Raw genomic sequence first — 17,578 nt, 5'->3', positions numbered from 1 at the left:
GTTTCTGTATCAACCAATGACAATTCACGGGCGGGATCGTGGGCGGGAAAGTATCGCGTTGCGCGCATTAAGGTTAGGTTGGCTGCATGAGAGGCCGTCGTCTTGCTGCTGAAATTTGGCTATAGGGGAAGGAAAATACAGTCTAAACTATTTTTTTTTTTTTTTTAAATTTAATAAAAACATCCGGAAGACTATTTCCTGCTTGTTGACCGGACGGTTTTGAATATTCGGACACGAGTCGTCGTTAAGGTGAGTTTAATGGTACTGAGAGAAACTGACTGCAAGCAAACACCAGGTCTCCAACCTGTTTATTTTTCTGTCAAACAAAAGTAGCAAAGCTTCAGCTAGCGGTTTTCGGTGTTTATATCGACCAGGGCTTCGACTGGGACGCCGAGTTGTTGAGTTAATTCATCACCGAACGCTTCTGTAGCAGCATTCCGATGCTCCTGGGGCGCTTTGTTTATATTTTATCATTGTATCCTAAAGCAAAAAAACAACACAAAAAACCCTAAGCAGTCGCGTCCGGATGTAGCCGCGTTCACGCTCTGGGCTTGTTTCATTGTAGCCGCCGAAGCATCCTCAACGTTTACGGGGTCGATTTGCTCCAGAAAACCCAGGAGTGTTTCATGCAGGCGTTGAACACCTCGATTCCCACAGAACAAACATCTAAATCGAGGTAAGAACGCGTTAATAATAATAATAATAATAATAATAATAATAATAATAAACAAACAACAAACAAACAATACACAATAATAACAACAACAACTTGCTCCGTGCTGCTTCATCATCGGGCCTGTTTTTTTCTCTCCTCGTTATTCCTTTTTCATCTGGTTTCCTAATTACACCTGATTGAGGCGTAATTAATTTTATCTGACCGAGTGAAATGATTAAAAAATCTTATGTTATAAAATATCTTGATGCTGAGTGTAATGGACTGTAATACGAAGCTCAGACAGCGCCAGAAGTCTTTCACTGGAATTTGTCCATCGATTTTTTTGTGTAGAAAGCCAAGACACGTTATAATAAACGCTCCACTGTGTATAATACACGCTATGATGCCTTTATAGCGTTTCTGAGATACGTGGGGTTTTAAATCCGACACGAATCACCGGAGCGCTTCATTCTGCTTTGCTCATGTTGTCCCTTCTTTTTCTTTTTTTTTAGGATGAACTCGTTTTGAATTCTAGCGCTTTTCTATTTTCCTGGACACCCACTCGTTTTATTTTGTCCTCGTTCTCTTCTTCAGCTGTGTACATGTAAAAAAAAATTTTTTTATTTCAACTAAAAACAACCCAGCAGGCGTACAGACCTTGTGCTTTTCCATTGTGTCCATGTAAACAGAAAGAGAGAGAAAATTCAACCTTAATAAATCACAAGCAAAACTGGACATCGATCAATCAGCGTCGGTTCGTCCACTTGGTTTGGAAGATCGTTTATGAAACGATTCCACAGACCAATAAATCACGTCTTATTTTTTTTCCAAACTCGGGAATTAACAGCTCTGACCCACTGTTTTGAAAAGAAAGGAGAAATGACCGCGTCCAACTGATCAGAATCAAGCACCTTGCTAAAAGAGAAGTAAACACAACGCAGTCCAATCCAATTTACTTGTTGTTTTCGGACACAATACCAAAAAAGGATTTGCACTCGCCTGTGTACGTTTTAATCTGGCATTAGATATCGGTGTTATTGGGAAACTAAAAGGCCTGTTGTTAAAATGTTTACTTCCACTTCCCCATCAGAACCTGTGTGATTTCAGAGGGGGTATCAAAGTCACTTCATGGTAGCATGTAACAAGGAAATCTCAGCTCTTCTCTTACCGCAGGGTTCTTCCTACTGTTTAAACTGGGAAAGGCTTGTGTTAGTTCACACGTTATGAATTTTTACCTGGAATTACTTCTGCATGTAAAACCTTCGGGGTAAGCTTTCTAAGTATGACAGATTCATACAGGAATACAATCAAAAATACTCCAGGAGTAATTACGTCATGTTACCTCCTATGTAAATAAACCTCTGGATGAATAAAGCTGCCGTTTGTTCCTCGTTGACGCTGTGGCTTAGCGGTTTTATTCATTTGCAAAATGTGTAACTATCTTCAATTATTTCCTGTATTTTCATATTATGCTTTAGGGTTGTTGTTATTGTTATTATCTACTTTTAATTTGTGGGTAAATTGGTGTAATTTGCCTTAAATTGCATTATAGTGTTCTTTGTAATGCATGTGAAACTGTAACAATGATGGTTTTTTTTTGGTTTTTTTTTCTTCTTCTTCTTCATGGGTTATGCTGTGCAAACACTATGTAGGTTCCTGGCTAATCCTTTTGAGCCTGTCTTTTTTTTCCTGGTCTGTAATCAGTCTTTATTTGATTTCTGTTTTTCTCCTCGCTCAGGTAACTCCTCAACCCCCCTTCTTCCCTATTCTGAGCCCTAAGTACCTCTCCTGCCCCTACATCCCCACTAACATTCCCTCAGGACCTTGAGGCCACTTTGGGCTGGTGGCCTTCTTTCCCAAAGTCTTCTTGGGAAAGCGGGTTTCTCGTCCAGTTTCTTTTTTTACCCCCAAACCTTGTCCCGTGTTTCACGGCTGAACCATAACACCACCCGAGGATGTCCTCTATCTTGCCATTCACGCCGCCAGTGGTGAAGCGCCTGCTGGGCTGGAAGAAGTCTGCGAGTGGCTCGGGCGGAGCAGGCGGCGGAGAGCAGAATGGTCAGGAGGAGAAGTGGTGTGAGAAGGCAGTTAAGAGCCTGGTGAAGAAGCTGAAGAAGACAGGACAGCTGGATGAACTGGAGAAAGCCATCACCACGCAGAACTGCAACACCAAGTGTGTGACCATCCCCAGGTATGCCAGTGTGAAAGAGAACACACATTTACATCACCCCCATGCCAAAGCTTTACTTACTATCTCAGCTTATCATGCAGTTTGTTTGCTCATATCCTGTCAGCGTGATTTTGGAAAGGAAAATGCACAGTTTGAACAGGAAATGCGTTCAGCTTAAGTATTTAAATCAAGATGGTGCACTTTTCCTAGATTTAGGATTGCTTTATTTTATTTATTTGCATTATATATATGTGCCATTGTGTCGTACTGACTTCAGTTCAAGTCTCAGTTGGATTTCCTTTTTTTAAAATTTATTTATTTAATAATTATTCAAATGTCCTACATCCATCCCATCTCATTTGCACTTTGATGGCCAGTCATGGAGTCAGGCTTTAACCTTCTTCCGTTCACAATGATTGCTATAAACCATCAGTGACTTCTATCAGTAACGTGAGAAAACAGTGGCTTCCAGCTTCTTAGACTCAACAAATTGAAACCTTGTGTTTTATGAAAACAGTGCTACTTCTCAGTTTTTTATCACTGTTTTTTTTTTGTGGTATGTTAATGACGTATATATAATTGTGAAAGTCATCTAAAATCGCAATCCAATGAACAGACAGTTCAACTGTATATACGATATATAATCAAAGAGCATGAAATGTGTAACTCTGTTTAGTGAGCTTTAGTGAATTATATGAATATTTGCATTTTTTTTGTGTACTTCAATCTGATGTCAAAGGGCTTTAGTCCTACAGCTTCAATTATCTGCAGTTATTCCTAGTAATCCTCCTAAATGGTGCAGCAGACCTGGGTCAGATCTTTGGGGTTCTTTGAACTCGCCATTTTCAGTTCACCGTCTTTCCGGCTTTCCTTGAGAGTCTGTCTAGGGAGGTTTCACAGGGTGGGAAAATTTGCTGCCGGTGCATGTTTTCTGTTCTAATCAGTCCTCTAACCTTGAAGATTGGTGGGAATGGCTGAAGGCATCATCGTCTCTGTGGCTCTTGACTTTAATACTGAGACAGATTGCTTCTTAATTCACCATTCGTCTTAAAATAAATCCAAGCTTATTTGTAATAGATATATATTTTTTGTTGTAACAATCAACTGTTTTTAGCACCTTCAGCGTATACTGACTTGTATGCTCTCACAGCTTTTATTTATTTAATGGATTTATTTTCTTGTCAGAACACTTCTTGTTCTTGGCACACGAATCTGATTGGTTTGATTCATAGAGTCTCTCATGTGCTAAATGGTTATTTTTAACTGCTTCTATATAACAAATGCATGATTAATCCTCTCGATTTGCACTTCTCCAGAAGCATTTAAGGAGCTGTGGAGATGTATTCAGCTGTTACATGCTGATGTAAGTAGGAAGTGTGGAGGTGGATTGGCAGCGACTCTTTTTCCCTGTAGGTTTGATATGTTGATTAGGCCTTGTTTATTGGTTTGAGAGCATGGACAATTAATCTTCAAATCTCTTAACAGCAGCTGCTCGCCATGTGTTTCGTTAGTCATTTCAAACACTTCTTACATCGCTAAAGGAGAGCGCTAGATCTCGGCTTTTGTTGTTTTTGTTTGCCCTATTTTGAGGAAAACAAACCCTTATCTAAGAGAGTGCGACTTCCGGCCAGTTTCTGGAAGTCCCAGCTATCAGCGCAGGTCCTCTGAGAAGCAGCACAGATAGTGTATCTGCAGACATGCCTCCAGTGAGTGCAGGGATGCAAAGTGAGCACTTTTCTCCTGCTTGCACCCCTCGCCAGGGTGATGGGGTTGCATTTCTAAAGCCTATTGATTGTAACATGATCACTCTGCTGTCTGGCTGCCTCTATGTGCTGGTACTGTATCAAGGCCCCGTTTTCATCCCCTTCAATAAATCTGCTGAGGAAGCAGACTGCATGGGCGCATTATTCCATCAATTACTGGCGAAGGAGGGAGGAACGGCGTACAGGTCAGTATTTACACAGTGCAGATGACATTATCTTTTGAGCAGACAGGATATCGCATCGCTCCTCTAAAGCAGATGAGCAACAGTGACCTAAAGCTGGCACATTGATTTTTGTCAGGGGATGTGAGTTAGGCAGCTGTCAGACAGATCATTTTTAAAATTAGCTTTTTAAATCTGAAAGATTAAACACATTGAGTTGGGTGTGTTTTAAGTGCCTTTAAGTTTAACACTGGCATAGTTAGGTTATGTTTAACATAACCTAAACCCAAAGAGCACTATACATTAGAGACCCTTTGTGAAGTGATGGGTTTAGCTCTACCTTTTTCAGGATTACAAAGACGACCACTTGGCACACGTTCAGAGGACGCAACTCGAGTAGAAGACTTATCAGCAGCGTTGCTCAGTTTCAACAGACATAAGCGAAGATTATAGCCTGAGAACATACTGTTCTTTTGTGCATCGTGCCATCCTGCTATTTTAATCAGATCCCTGGTCAGTTCTGAGATCAGGACACCTTACGACGTGGTGTGGATGCTTGCAAAATATTGTTTCCTCAAGTAGTACAGATATCTTATCCTGTCAGGAGAGCAGCTATGATAAGGGAGCAGCAGCTTGGTTTTATCCTGGTTCTGATAAGTGTGCAGAGAGATGTTTCAACTGGTTTTAGCCTCTGGAATGCATGCAGATGAAATCTTCAGGCCATGTGGTGGATTGGTGGTCACCCCGACACTAAAGGACTGTTTATAACCTCTAGCCTTTGTAACATGAGCAATATTTTAAGGGTAAAAAAATGTGGTTACGTTGCCAAACCCTCATATAAAATACTTGTGTATTTACAGCAGGGTTGTAGTCACTGTAGAATGGTTTTAATCAATTACCCTTAGCTGTCATTCTTATTCACTTAATATTATCGATGAATCTGGCTTAAAACATACATAATGTAGTTCGTGTCAGCACATGGGTTTATCAGAGGAAGTAAACTGAGCAGAAAAGAGGAAGCTGGCAGGAAGTATGTGGCAAATTAGAAAAATAAAAAAACTTATTTAAGTAAAAGTTACAATTAAATTCAAGATTTCTGCTTTTAGTTAACATTTTTATTCAAACTACTAATTTGTGATTGAGACCAGTTACCAGTTTACTACTGATTTATGAAACGCATGAATGGTGTAGATCATAAAATCAGTAGCTCCTAAAATTCCAGTTTGTTCTGTTAACACGCTGTTTAAGTCAAGCTCTCTCCGTTTACTGGACTTACCGATGCTCTCATCCGTCTAGGATTAGTGCCGATTACGTGTTGGGACGATGCAATTGGATATTTTCCATCGCTCAACCCCACCAGTCACCGGGAGACAATCAAAAAGTGTCAACCGTTCTCAAAAACAGTGACGCCATTACCGAGGCGTAACAGTAGCTCTGCTTTTGCATTGGGAATTAGAATTGATATGTCTTCTGTGGATAGTGTTTCTGAAGATCCTGACTCTAGAGTAGGAGAGGATTCGAGTAATGCGTGCAAGATAAAAATTTGATTAGGAATAAGACCAGAGTGTAAACCTGAAAACTTAATAACGATGTGTAACGTGTAGCTCAAGAGCTCGCTAGTAGAAGCTAGAGACATGGTATAGCTTACGTATATACATCCGCTTCAGAGGAACTGAAAGAATGCATTTTTATGAAAAGATGAAAGTTCCTGTTTTCGTATTACACTTTCCTCTTGTGTTTAAATAGCGTGCAAAGTAGGTGCTGACCATAATCACGATGGTCAAACACTGCTACGATTTGTTATATGTAGGCGTTGTATTAATTAGCTACTGTAACCAGATCAATGGAAGCTCAAATGTGAAATGCTTTCCAGCTACTGCTGTATTGAATGTTGGCTCTATTTCCCCGATTCAGCACATGGCACTCAGTGTGGACATGGGTAGTTTCACTTCCTTTCTTGCCTTTATTTTCAGTTTTGCTATATGCCCCCATTTCCCCCATTTCCTCATGACCATACAAACTCCAGCAGTAAAACACCAAGAGCATGAAATGACCTAAACAGATGCCATTCTCCAAAAGCAAAACACAATGAATTAATGGTCTTGATCATTCTGTCACTCTTTGTGGTAATCATTTTTTTGCTTCCTTGTTATCATTTGCTGCTGATGCAATTCATTTTATAATGCTTTTTGTTTAGCGTGGGTTAAAAATGATCCTGGTTTGTCAGATTTGTTTGTCCAGATTATTAGAAAAGACTAAGATTTACCCTTTTTGTTTGCTACAGCTGTTTGATAAAGCTTTAGTATGTTAAAGAGAAGGTACGTGTTCTATCCAGTACTAGTGGTACTATTGGGTTTCCTCTGATCTGTTAATCTAATACAACCTTGATTTATTTAAACTGATTTTACCAGGCAACGTGTTACTAAATTCTACAAGAAAGGGAAAAAAAATTCCAGAAACGAATCATCACTGGATGTTTAGCGTTTGAAGGAAAATGCCTGTGGTTTGTCTTGTGTTTTTGGGAGTTTAAAAAAAAAAAAAAAAAAACCTTTTTTTTTTTTTTTTTTTTTTTTTTTAAGCAAGGATCAGAATGATGTTTTATAGTCTTGGGGAATCAGTTAAGCAAAGAAAAACCTGATCATCTCAAAATTTCATTCCAAGTCTCTTTATAGTGTTACCCAGTAATTTGTGTGTATCTACTGTTTGATGATTATTGGTATGAAATAAATGTGGTGCATTTCATAGAAATGGATCATATTGTTTTTCAACTCCATTTTTGTCCTGTGCTGCATGTTTTAAATGTCAATCTAATCAAACTCGTCATGAAAACCGACTTATTACCGTTTCCTCAACCTGCCTCGATGAAGTTTATACCACAGCGCCGCTGAAGTTTAATTGGTCGGACGGTAACTGACGTGCCAGCTGTAGTACAGGCTGTAATTTGTATAACAGACGATATTAGAACACGATCACTAATAGCCTTTTCGTAAGGAGACGATTATTTAACATTCACAATAGAAATCTCCAGCACTTTTGTAACGATCAGTAAGTTTTCTGAAGGAAACAGGAAAGACTTCTCGGTTGCTTGGTAACGTGACAACCATCAGTTTTTCTTCAGAAAAGAGACTGGAGGAGGAACCACTGTTTTATATATCTGCTGTACACACTAACATATTCTTCGGATTTTCTTCAGTATTCGACGTAACGCTAACTTCTTACGGCACTTTATGCGTTTAAAAATGGTTATAGTTTGCAGACTGCTGTGGTATAAGACGAATAAAACACTTGGGGACTGTTATTCGAAACAAATCAAACGTTTATAGTTGATTATTTTCCTATAATAGCAGTCCCTTGGATGTTTTGTTCCTCACACTGTGACTGAACGCTGTAATAAGAATTCATATGTACATTTGTTTTGTTCTCCATTTCACTGTTGTATGTGATTTTCACCATTTGAGTGGCTTCTTTTATTCGAGTTGAACTGCGTAATGCAGAACAACTCCAATAAAAGAATTGACACCCATATCTTTCCCATGCTATGTCATCTTGGTATTTTTGAATGAATCATGCCCCATGTTTATCATTTTTTTTGTTTGTGTTTGTGTTCTTTTTGTTTTTGTTTGTTTTACTTTTTTTGTGCACAGCAATTGCTCTGAAATTTGGGGACTGAGTACTCCAAATACGATAGAACAGTGGGATACCTCAGGCCTATACAGCTACCCTGACCAAACCAGGTGACTATCCTCTCCTGTCACTGTGCTGCACTCACCCGGGCCGCGCTCCGTTTCCCCGTCGGCTCGGAGAGAGAGGGCGCAGAAGGCTTCCTCTTCTTCTCCAGGGGCTGTGTATTTCACTTTAACTTCTCAGGCCTTTCACGATGATTAACCTAGTTTAGATAGATCTAGTGTACAATGCTAAGCTAGTATTAATTAAAATTGTGCACTTAATGTTTTTTTCCTCATTCATACACTCACATCCTCTTGGAGAAGCTGTAACAGTAGATTAGTTATATAAGTAAAATGAGGACGTGGTTTCTGATCTGCTTTGGTACTAGATGCCGAACCAAACTGAGGTCTAAACCAGCTCTCTTCCCTCTCTCCATCCATGTTCTCCTTCCTCTGACTGTTTGGCACGTTCCCTGTCTTCCTCTGCTCTTTCTCTCCTCCTCTCTGTCCTTTCCTGTGTTTGTGCCTGGGTTAGATCTCTGGACGGACGCCTGCAGGTGTCTCACCGTAAGGGGCTGCCTCACGTAATCTACTGCCGCCTGTGGCGATGGCCCGACCTGCACAGCCACCACGAGCTGCGCGCCATCGACACGTGCGAGTTCGCCTTCAACCTCAAGAAGGACGAAGTGTGCGTCAACCCCTACCACTACCAGCGGGTGGAGACACCAGGTGACCAAGCGACTGCTTTCATCTGTTCATTGGGGTATTATTAAATGTGCTAACAACTGCTTATTGGGGCCTGGCTGGAAATATATAATATCGATTTTATGATAAAATCTTGCACACATCTATATTAATGTAGCTGTATCATCTATTCCATCTATTCCTGTTTTCCTTCATGTTAAATACATCATCTATTAAAAAGGTTTTGCCGTGATTTATATTGTGATTTATCATGTGAAGCTCACCACAGTTTCTATCATTCTAGTCACGTCACACGAATACTATAATATACTAATGTTGAATGGTGGCTTTGTTCCCCTTTCTGTAGTCTTACCACCTGTCCTCGTGCCAAGACACACAGAAATTCTGACTGAACTGCCTCCTCTGGATGACTACACCCATTCCATACCCGAAAACACCAACTTCCCCGGAGGGATCGAACCCCCCAACAACTATATACCAGGTGAGAACTGCATGATTTCTACGTGGTCCTGCAATAATTGACGATCTCGTTATCGCATACATACTTTGTGGATTAGTTTTCTTAAGTGTATTTCTTATGTGTATTCATAGAAACTCCTCCACCAGGCTACATCAGTGAGGATGGAGAGACCAGTGACCAGCATATGAATCAAAGTATGGACACAGGTACATTCCCACAGTGTCCAGTACTGCATGGGAATGACTGTGTGTGTGTGTCTGTGCTTACACTTCATGTTGTCTTATTCAGCAATAGAGATAAAAAAATATATAGTGAAGGCTAGAATGATATGGCAAATATAATAACCTATACATACTCATTAAATCTCATTAGCTGTCCCTACTGGGCAAATAAATGTGCCTCTGCTCTGCTATGTTCAGGCAGTCAGGAACAGTTCACCAAGTTTATAAAGAGTGTTTCGGATGTTTTTTCTATGCCTATGGTCACCTTAGATTCCTGTTCTTGGCTGACCGGAGTTGAATCCTGTCAGGAGTAGAACATCTACCTTAAAATTTGATGTTATCCAATCTGAGATGCTTTTCTGCTCACTGCAGTTGTAATGAGTGGATATTAGAGGTACTATAGCTTACCTGGAAGCTCCATTATGCCCATTCTCTTGTGATCCCTTTTATCAGAACGTCTGCTCAACAACCCAGAGCATCACCAATCATATGATATGGTGCTAATATAAGGAAAAGTTAATATTCCCTACATGTAATCTGCTTGTCCCAAGTCATCTGATTAATAATTTAATTAACATTATCAAGTTATCAAGTCAACAATCTAATTGACATTCATTAAAAAAAGTTATTCACTTCTTTATGTAATGTTTTCAAGCTAGCTTTAAGTATAGTGTTTATGCTAGGCTAGTTTTAGCTTAGTTTAGGGTAATTTCTATGACTAATTTAACATTTAATTTAATTGTACAGTTTGTATTAATTTGAAATAAAGCTCATTATAGGAACATGTGTAAAAGCTACTATAGCATGCAGTCCGTATGTTTGTAGGTGGCTAAACTGAATAAGTTGGCCTTTTTAAATCTTTTCTTTCTCCGCTAGGCTCCCCTGCAGAACTGTCGCCAAGCACACTCTCACCTGTTAACCATGGCATGGGTAAGGGAAGATTTCCCCCTCAATATCTCCCTGTGATGTTTTAAAATGTCTCTCTTTTGTGTGCAAGGGCTAATGGGTAACACCATGCTTGGTGCCGCATTTTGTAATGGTCTTTTTCATAACTAAGCAGATACGATATGATCTTGCACACATTTGTGTGTTTTTGTTGTAGACTTGCAACCAGTGACCTACTCCGAGCCTGCTTTCTGGTGCTCCATAGCTTACTATGAGCTGAACCAGCGGGTCGGGGAGACCTTCCACGCCTCGCAGCCTTCCCTCACTGTGGATGGATTCACAGATCCTTCCAACTCTGAGCGCTTCTGCTTGGGCCTGCTGTCCAACGTCAATCGCAACGCCACCGTGGAGATGACTCGCAGGCACATAGGTACACACATGAGCAGTAGGAGATACTGGGTGGAGAAGAGAAAGTCCAGCAATGGGTGGATACACATTAAACTCCGATACCAAACTAGGCAAATGGACTAATAGGTGTGCAAAGTACAGGCTTCTTACTTTAAGTAACAAGGAGCCATTAATCACTCACTTAAATAGTAGGGAGGTGCAGATTTCAGTCGCACCCTGCATTAACGTTCATTTCCTGATCACGGCTAAGTATTTTGCCGATATAAACATCACATCATGTACTGGAAACTTGTAGCTGCTAGTGCTTTGTGCTAATTGTGTACTTAAATCGCTGCACACTTGCTTCTCATTGCCCAGGTTTAAATTAAGGCATGTGTGCATTTTTTTTATATATATATATATATATATAAGTGGGATGCATTATCTGGCTATATTAGGTACATTCGAGTAGGTTTCGTTCCACTTTTGTCATTTCATTGATAGCATAACGGAACATTTGGAATGTGCGGAATTTGCCTATCGTAGAATCTAGCACATATTTCTAAACCAGCCATCTAGCTTGTGGCTATAGCTTTGCTTGCCGCTGTGCAATTACCAGTGCTCAGTTTTATGTTTAAAATGTTTCTTATTATAGGAAGTCACTATAGTTTCTCCTCTAAATATTTTCAAAGAGCACATTTTGTTCACACTTGGTTATCTGGAAATGCGTCTTTTTGTGTTGTCTGTCAGTGTGGCAATAACTCTCCAAGCTTGGAAGGCACGGTATCTGCAGAACAGACATTGTCAATATTGGACAAAATGGTGATATGGTTGTATTTAGGCTGGAAGTGACTGCATGTACCTAGCTGTTGGGGTTTACTTGGCTGGAAATGTGCACATACTAAAATAATCATAAAAAGGTTTCATTAACCCTCAGACCTGTCATTGTCTGGCAGTGAATAGGTAAATATTTAGACACAGTTTTGGAGGTGTAGTAAACATGATGGTTCTCATGTGAGACGATGCTTTGGTGTCGTGAGCAGGTCGTGGAGTCAGGCTGTATTATATCGGAGGAGAAGTGTTTGCTGAGTGTCTAAGCGACAGCGCCATCTTTGTACAAAGCCCTAACTGTAACCAGAGGTACGGCTGGCACCCTGCAACCGTCTGTAAAATCCCCCCAGGTACGTCTTCGCTCCCTTAATTACAGACTGTATCTCAGGTTTGGGTATACATTTTAACACTGAATAAATATATATTACTGACATCACGTTCTACTCTTCTTAGGCTGTAACCTGAAGATCTTCAACAACCAGGAGTTTGCTGCACTCTTGGCTCAGTCGGTCAATCAGGGTTTCGAGGCCGTCTATCAGCTCACCAGAATGTGCACCATCCGCATGAGCTTTGTGAAAGGCTGGGGGGCGGAGTACAGGTACCGTGAACTCCTCCGTCTGTATGGGTTTGAGTGTTTGTCACTGCGAAAGAATGAGCTAAACATTAAATAATTCTATTCTAACTAGCGTTAGAATGTCTGGAAGTCTCGATCTTATAAAATCTTACTAATGTTAGTTAGTAAACGGGGCATGAGAATAGTCTGAGCCTCTTAAGACCACTTTATGGTGTTTTCTTCTCAGTAAGATTTTCTTCATTAACATCTAAATTACAAACTCGCTTTTTAAAGTCTACATTTCTTAACCATGTCTCTTTTGAAAAGTCAGTGTTAACTGCATCTTAATAGAGAAATGTTTGATTAATAATGTACGTTTCTCTGTAACCACAGAGACATGAATTTACAGGTCTTCTAGATGAGTAAGACCTTACTTTCCTGTCACTAGTTCATCTCAGTAATATTTAATGAGGTCTACTGTTGACTGATGTCAGCCGATAGATTTGCTTTCTTTACATTTACGGCAGTTACGCACTTACCCCAGAGAAACGTACGTTTTATTTATTTATTTTATTTTATTTTATTCTAATTGGGGCCTTGATAAAGGGCCCAGCAGTCGCAGTATGTTGGACCTGGGATTTGATCTCACAACCTTCCCATCAGCAGTCCAAAACCTTTGTCACATCCCTTTCTCATGCAATTAGAAGAATTTGTAGATCCAGACAGTGCAGTAGCCCTGCACCTGTTTTACACTCGTGGAGGACGTTTAAAGTATCTGCAGCTTAAAGGTACTTTCTCCTTCAGCTCGTCATACTAAGACACCTTTCTCTTCATTTTTATCAGTGTTAATAGGACACTGATATGGAATCTGCCATCCTGTGTTCATCCTGGATAATGGCTGGTGGATTGAATCTTACAAAACAAGTCTGGAGATTTGTGCCTTTTCCTTTATGGAAATTTTACACAACAACTTTAGAGCATATGTTTTGAAGACGTATGTGGTCCTTCTCAACCTAAATGCCACATGGAACCCAGACACATCGGTATACTTTTTTTTTTTTTTTTTGCCGGATAGAAGATCCTGAGGCTGAAAACAGCCATTCTTTTGCATGTTTTCTGCAACATATAACTAATTACTGAATTTGATCGCAGAACTGAAAGGTAGATCACCTCAAATAAATGCACATATTTGGTTCCTTTAAAAAAAAAAAAAATTTTTTTTTTGTAAAAAATATAAATTATTCAAATCTACGTGGAGTAGAATCTTTTCACGACTGTGCAACATGTACGACCTCCCTCGTGGTTACAGGTAAAGGCCAATGATATAAATAACCCAAGATTGATGAGTTTGTTTGTGGGGCACACAGGAGAGGGGCCGGCGTTGTTTCACTCGCTTGCGTGTCTCTTTATAAAAATAAATAAATAAATGAGAGTTGAGAGATGTTTAATGTGCTCTTTGTTGGAAGAAAACCAATGAGCATTTTTTTTTTTTCTTTTTTCTGTGTGTCAGACGGCAGACTGTGACGAGCACTCCATGCTGGATCGAGCTGCACTTGAATGGACCACTGCAGTGGCTGGATAAGGTTCTGACCCAGATGGGTTCTCCCACCGCCCGCTGTTCCAGTATGTCCTAATCGCCATGACGATGATGTCCACACCCCCTCCCTGAAATCTGCAAAGTCCACAATCACAAGAAACGACAAGTAGAACAACAGACGTGCTATAATCCCCAACTTTCTCTCTCTCTCTCTCTCTCTCTCTCTCTCTCTCCTTTGTAGTCTCTATCTCTCTCTCTCTCTCTCTCCCCCTCCCACTCCCCCCTGATGTTCTCACTTTTCGGAACTGAACATGGCACTTGCTGTCACATCAGCTTCATGCACCTTTAATTCGCTCCCCCCATAAATCCTCAATATTAAATGTATTAGTGGTAGAATTTGAAATGTAATTTTTTTTTTCTCCTTTTCTTATAAAGGTTGGGAAGGGGTGTGTGTGTGTGTGTGTGTGTGTTAGGGAAGTAACAGAAGGCAGTTAATAACTTGGCACAGATGTTTCAGTAAAGCATTCCTTCCCCTTGAGGTGATCACGTAAACTAAATGTTTCTGATTTTGTACTTTGCTTAACTAAGAGCTTACCTTCTGTTGGCAAAATGTCATATTGCTTAAGCTTGATCTCTTTTGCTGAGACTAATCAACAAAAAGAAAAAAGTATTACTGCTTTTTAGTCCTTCCCACCCACCAAAACCTTTCCTTCTTCAAAAGTAACGCCAAAAGACACCTTACTCACTTCTTGTTCCTGATAGCTGCACCCAACCACTATGAAAGAATGTTGCCTTATATGTTCAGGGTGCTGTCTTATGGCATGCTTCTTCTGAAATCCAATGTGAACAGATAGGAATGTTTTAGCAAAAAGGAAACCATGTGAAGAAGACGAAGAAACAAAAAAACAACCCGGACCAATATTTTCTTCACCTCTGTCTCTGTATCGCCCTCATAAGGTGAATACTCACTAGATCACTCTGGAGCGTTCTGAGTTGGGATGAGGAAAATCTTTCTTTATGAAGAAAAATGACAAAAAAAAAAAAGTAATAAAAATGAGTACACAATCCATATCTTTAAAAAAAAACTAAAAAAAAAAAAAAAATCCAACCGTTTAAGCTTTAGGTGTTAAAGTAGGTTATTCTTCACAATCACACTTTTTTTCCCCTTTATCTTTCTTTTAGCTACTTTTTGTATTTTCATGTATTTTTATATATAAATATATTTAAAATCTTTACTGCTCTCTTCCTTTTTATTAGAATTGAGTATTTTTTTAGATCATGCCCTCTTTTTAACGGAACATGGCTTCATGATGAAAACGTCCTGTCACAAAAATAAAAAAAGTTGTCAGTCGAAATCTTGAACAATTCACGTCTTTATATTCTCCTCCTCAGTTTCCTGTTGAAGCTGTCGCACCAAACATTCAGCTCCTCATCCTCTATTGGCATGGTTAAGTTCGTTAGTTCAGGAAAAAAAAACCCACAAATATTCTTTAACGTGTAAATATAATTTTTTTTATTTTTTTTTTTCGTTTTCTTTTCTGCCCTGGATGCTTTTCCATGACCTATGGTTCATTAAACGGGGGGGGAAACATCTACCTGTTGTCAAATGTTTCAGAAAAATGGCAGTGTTTTTCTCTTCACTCTTAATCGGGTGAGAGAAGGAAAAGAAGAAAAAAAAAGACTCCTCAAATGATCAGCGTCTTACGAGATGAATTGTGCAACTTTTAGTGTGTGTTCATGTTGTACAACTTTACTAATGACTGTGATCTAGCTGTCTGCCTTCCTTTACTTGTTGTGACGGTGGCAAGATGTAAGAAATCTTCATTCCCCTGCTGCCACCTCTGTCTTTAGTTTTTGTTGATCTTATTACACTTGCGATTGTATTTTAATTGCAGCGAGTGTGGAGAAGACAAAGAAGTTGTGGCCTGTTTGAAACCGTTCAGACACTGGGAACATTCTGCTTGCCGGTTTTGACTGGGTGTTGAAAGAAAACCAAATAGAACTGTAAAGTGGCCCAGACATATATGCATATACAGTATATGTGTATATATATAATTTTATTTTTTAATGTTTTTTTCTTTTTTTTTTTTTTTCTTTTATTTTGGCAAAGCATTTAACAGTTGGTGAGCTTATTTTACCATTAGACAGATGTATTGGTAGGACATGAACGTTATCAGGAGATAAGCTTTTCAAGCGTGTTGCATATGCAGACTTCATAAATACACTAATAAAGTTTTAATTCTCATGAGCATACTTGTTTGACTTTTTTACGTTGCTTCTGATTTTATTTTTGTAGTTGATCAATAAAGCAAGAGGAAATCTCCAGTAAAGCTCTGTTCCTAATGCTTATGCTTGTGTTACTGAGTGGGGTTTGGGTGGTGTAAAAAACTGTGGTTATAATAAATGTGAAATACAAAGCAGTGAAATGTCTGTTAGCATAATTGGAGTTTCACAAGCAATGAGAAGGTTTAAATGTTCAATTAAATTTGTTCTTTTTAATTTAAATTTCCCCCATTTTAAGATCTGATGTGATGTTCTTAAAAAGTGTTACTTTTATTAAAATATTGGTGCATATATATAGATTTTTAATTCACTTAAGGCAGGAGTTTTCTCATGAAGTTGTTTTATTCACCAGATTTCTGGTGTAATTTAAATTTTTAAAATTCATTTACCTCACATTAGTACCCAGATTTGCCCCCCCCCCCTTGTTTTTCATTTATTTACAGCAAATGTGTCCTGTCTCCTAATACAGATTTGATGTCATTTTCATAGATTTTAAGCACACAACGATGAGGAATATAGCATGTGAATGATCAGGTATTTGTGTTTGAAGCAGGAAAAAAGTGTGAAGATCTCGAACAAGGCCCGATCTGTAATGGCTAAAAGAATGGGTATCCCAAAACAGCAGGTCTTTCCGGGTGTTCCTGGTATGCGTTGGTTACTATCTACCAAAAGTGATCCAAGGAAGGACAAATGGTGAACATATGCATTGTTTATGTGAGGAAGAGATGGCACCACCTTACACTTTGGTGAAAAGGCAAGATGGAGGAGGGAGTGATGCTTTGCGCAACGTTCTGCTAGAAAACTTTAGGTCACGGTATTTATATGGATGTAATCACACTGATGCAGACTGAGAACACCCCTTAATGACAACAATAGACATTCATGTCAGTGGCTTCTTTCACAGCAAGTTAATGCTTCCTGCCACACAGGGATGTGCTGGACAAGAGAGCCCGATCCAAGCAGGCCCCACCTCACAACTTGCAGGACTTCTAGGATCTTCAGAGGTCTTCTGGAGTCCATGCCTTGAAGGGTCGGTTGTTTTGTTGGAACAAGTGGGACCTAAACAATATTAGGCACGTGTTTTTTGGTGTTTAAGCTGATTGGTGTATGTGATGCATAAAAATGTATTCAAATCAAGTTGTGGTATCCAATGAGACACTTAATTCTTTTTAAATAAAACTATTTTAAGGTTATCCTATTTTATTTTATTTTTTTTTAACTTTGATCGCAAATTAATTTATTTTTCAATACTTAAAAGCACTTGTCACTTCATCTCACTATTTTTAATTGATTTTAATTAAT

The 17,578-nt window shown here is 39.3% G+C and overlaps 1 protein-coding gene across 4 annotated transcripts; it reads left to right on the top strand.

Annotated features, from left to right (window-relative positions):
* Positions 1 to 78: 78 nt before the first annotated feature.
* smad2 (SMAD family member 2) lies at positions 79 to 16,241 on the top strand. 4 transcript variants are annotated; one of them, XM_027141068.2, is made up of 12 exons: positions 97 to 249; positions 566 to 676; positions 2,394 to 2,846; positions 8,394 to 8,483; positions 8,950 to 9,143; positions 9,466 to 9,600; positions 9,711 to 9,785; positions 10,677 to 10,730; positions 10,903 to 11,115; positions 12,116 to 12,253; positions 12,357 to 12,501; positions 13,967 to 16,241. In XM_027141068.2, exons 3-12 carry the CDS (start codon positions 2,611 to 2,613, stop codon positions 14,088 to 14,090), a joined length of 1,404 nt encoding a protein of 467 aa, XP_026996869.1. In that variant the 5' UTR covers positions 97 to 249; positions 566 to 676; positions 2,394 to 2,610; the 3' UTR covers positions 14,091 to 16,241. The 4 variants fall into 4 exon arrangements, with proteins under 4 accessions (XP_026996871.1, XP_026996870.1, XP_026996868.1 ...); XM_027141069.2 differs by lacking the exon at positions 566 to 676 and having other exon boundaries at positions 80 to 249; positions 9,711 to 9,773; XM_027141067.2 differs by lacking the exon at positions 566 to 676 and having other exon boundaries at positions 80 to 249.
* Positions 16,242 to 17,578: the final 1,337 nt, after the last annotated feature.

The sequence above is a fragment of the Tachysurus fulvidraco genome, chromosome 20, assembly GCF_022655615.1.
Source record: "Tachysurus fulvidraco isolate hzauxx_2018 chromosome 20, HZAU_PFXX_2.0, whole genome shotgun sequence".
NCBI lineage: Eukaryota > Metazoa > Chordata > Actinopteri > Siluriformes > Bagridae > Tachysurus > Tachysurus fulvidraco.
Note: the sequence above shows the minus strand (reverse complement) of the source record. Positions and strands in the feature narration are given on the sequence as shown.

Bases quoted from the DNA above. Each gene is read 5' to 3' on its own strand.
- smad2 (XM_027141067.2), top strand. From the start codon at position 2,611: ATGTCCTCTATCTTGCCATTCACGCCGCCAGTGGTGAAGCGCCTGCTG. The intron at 8,484-8,949 runs GTGACTATCCTC...TGCCTGGGTTAG, and splicing joins AGCTACCCTGACCAAACCAG to ATCTCTGGACGGACGCCTGC. The intron at 11,116-12,115 runs GTACACACATGA...TGTCGTGAGCAG, and splicing joins GATGACTCGCAGGCACATAG to GTCGTGGAGTCAGGCTGTAT.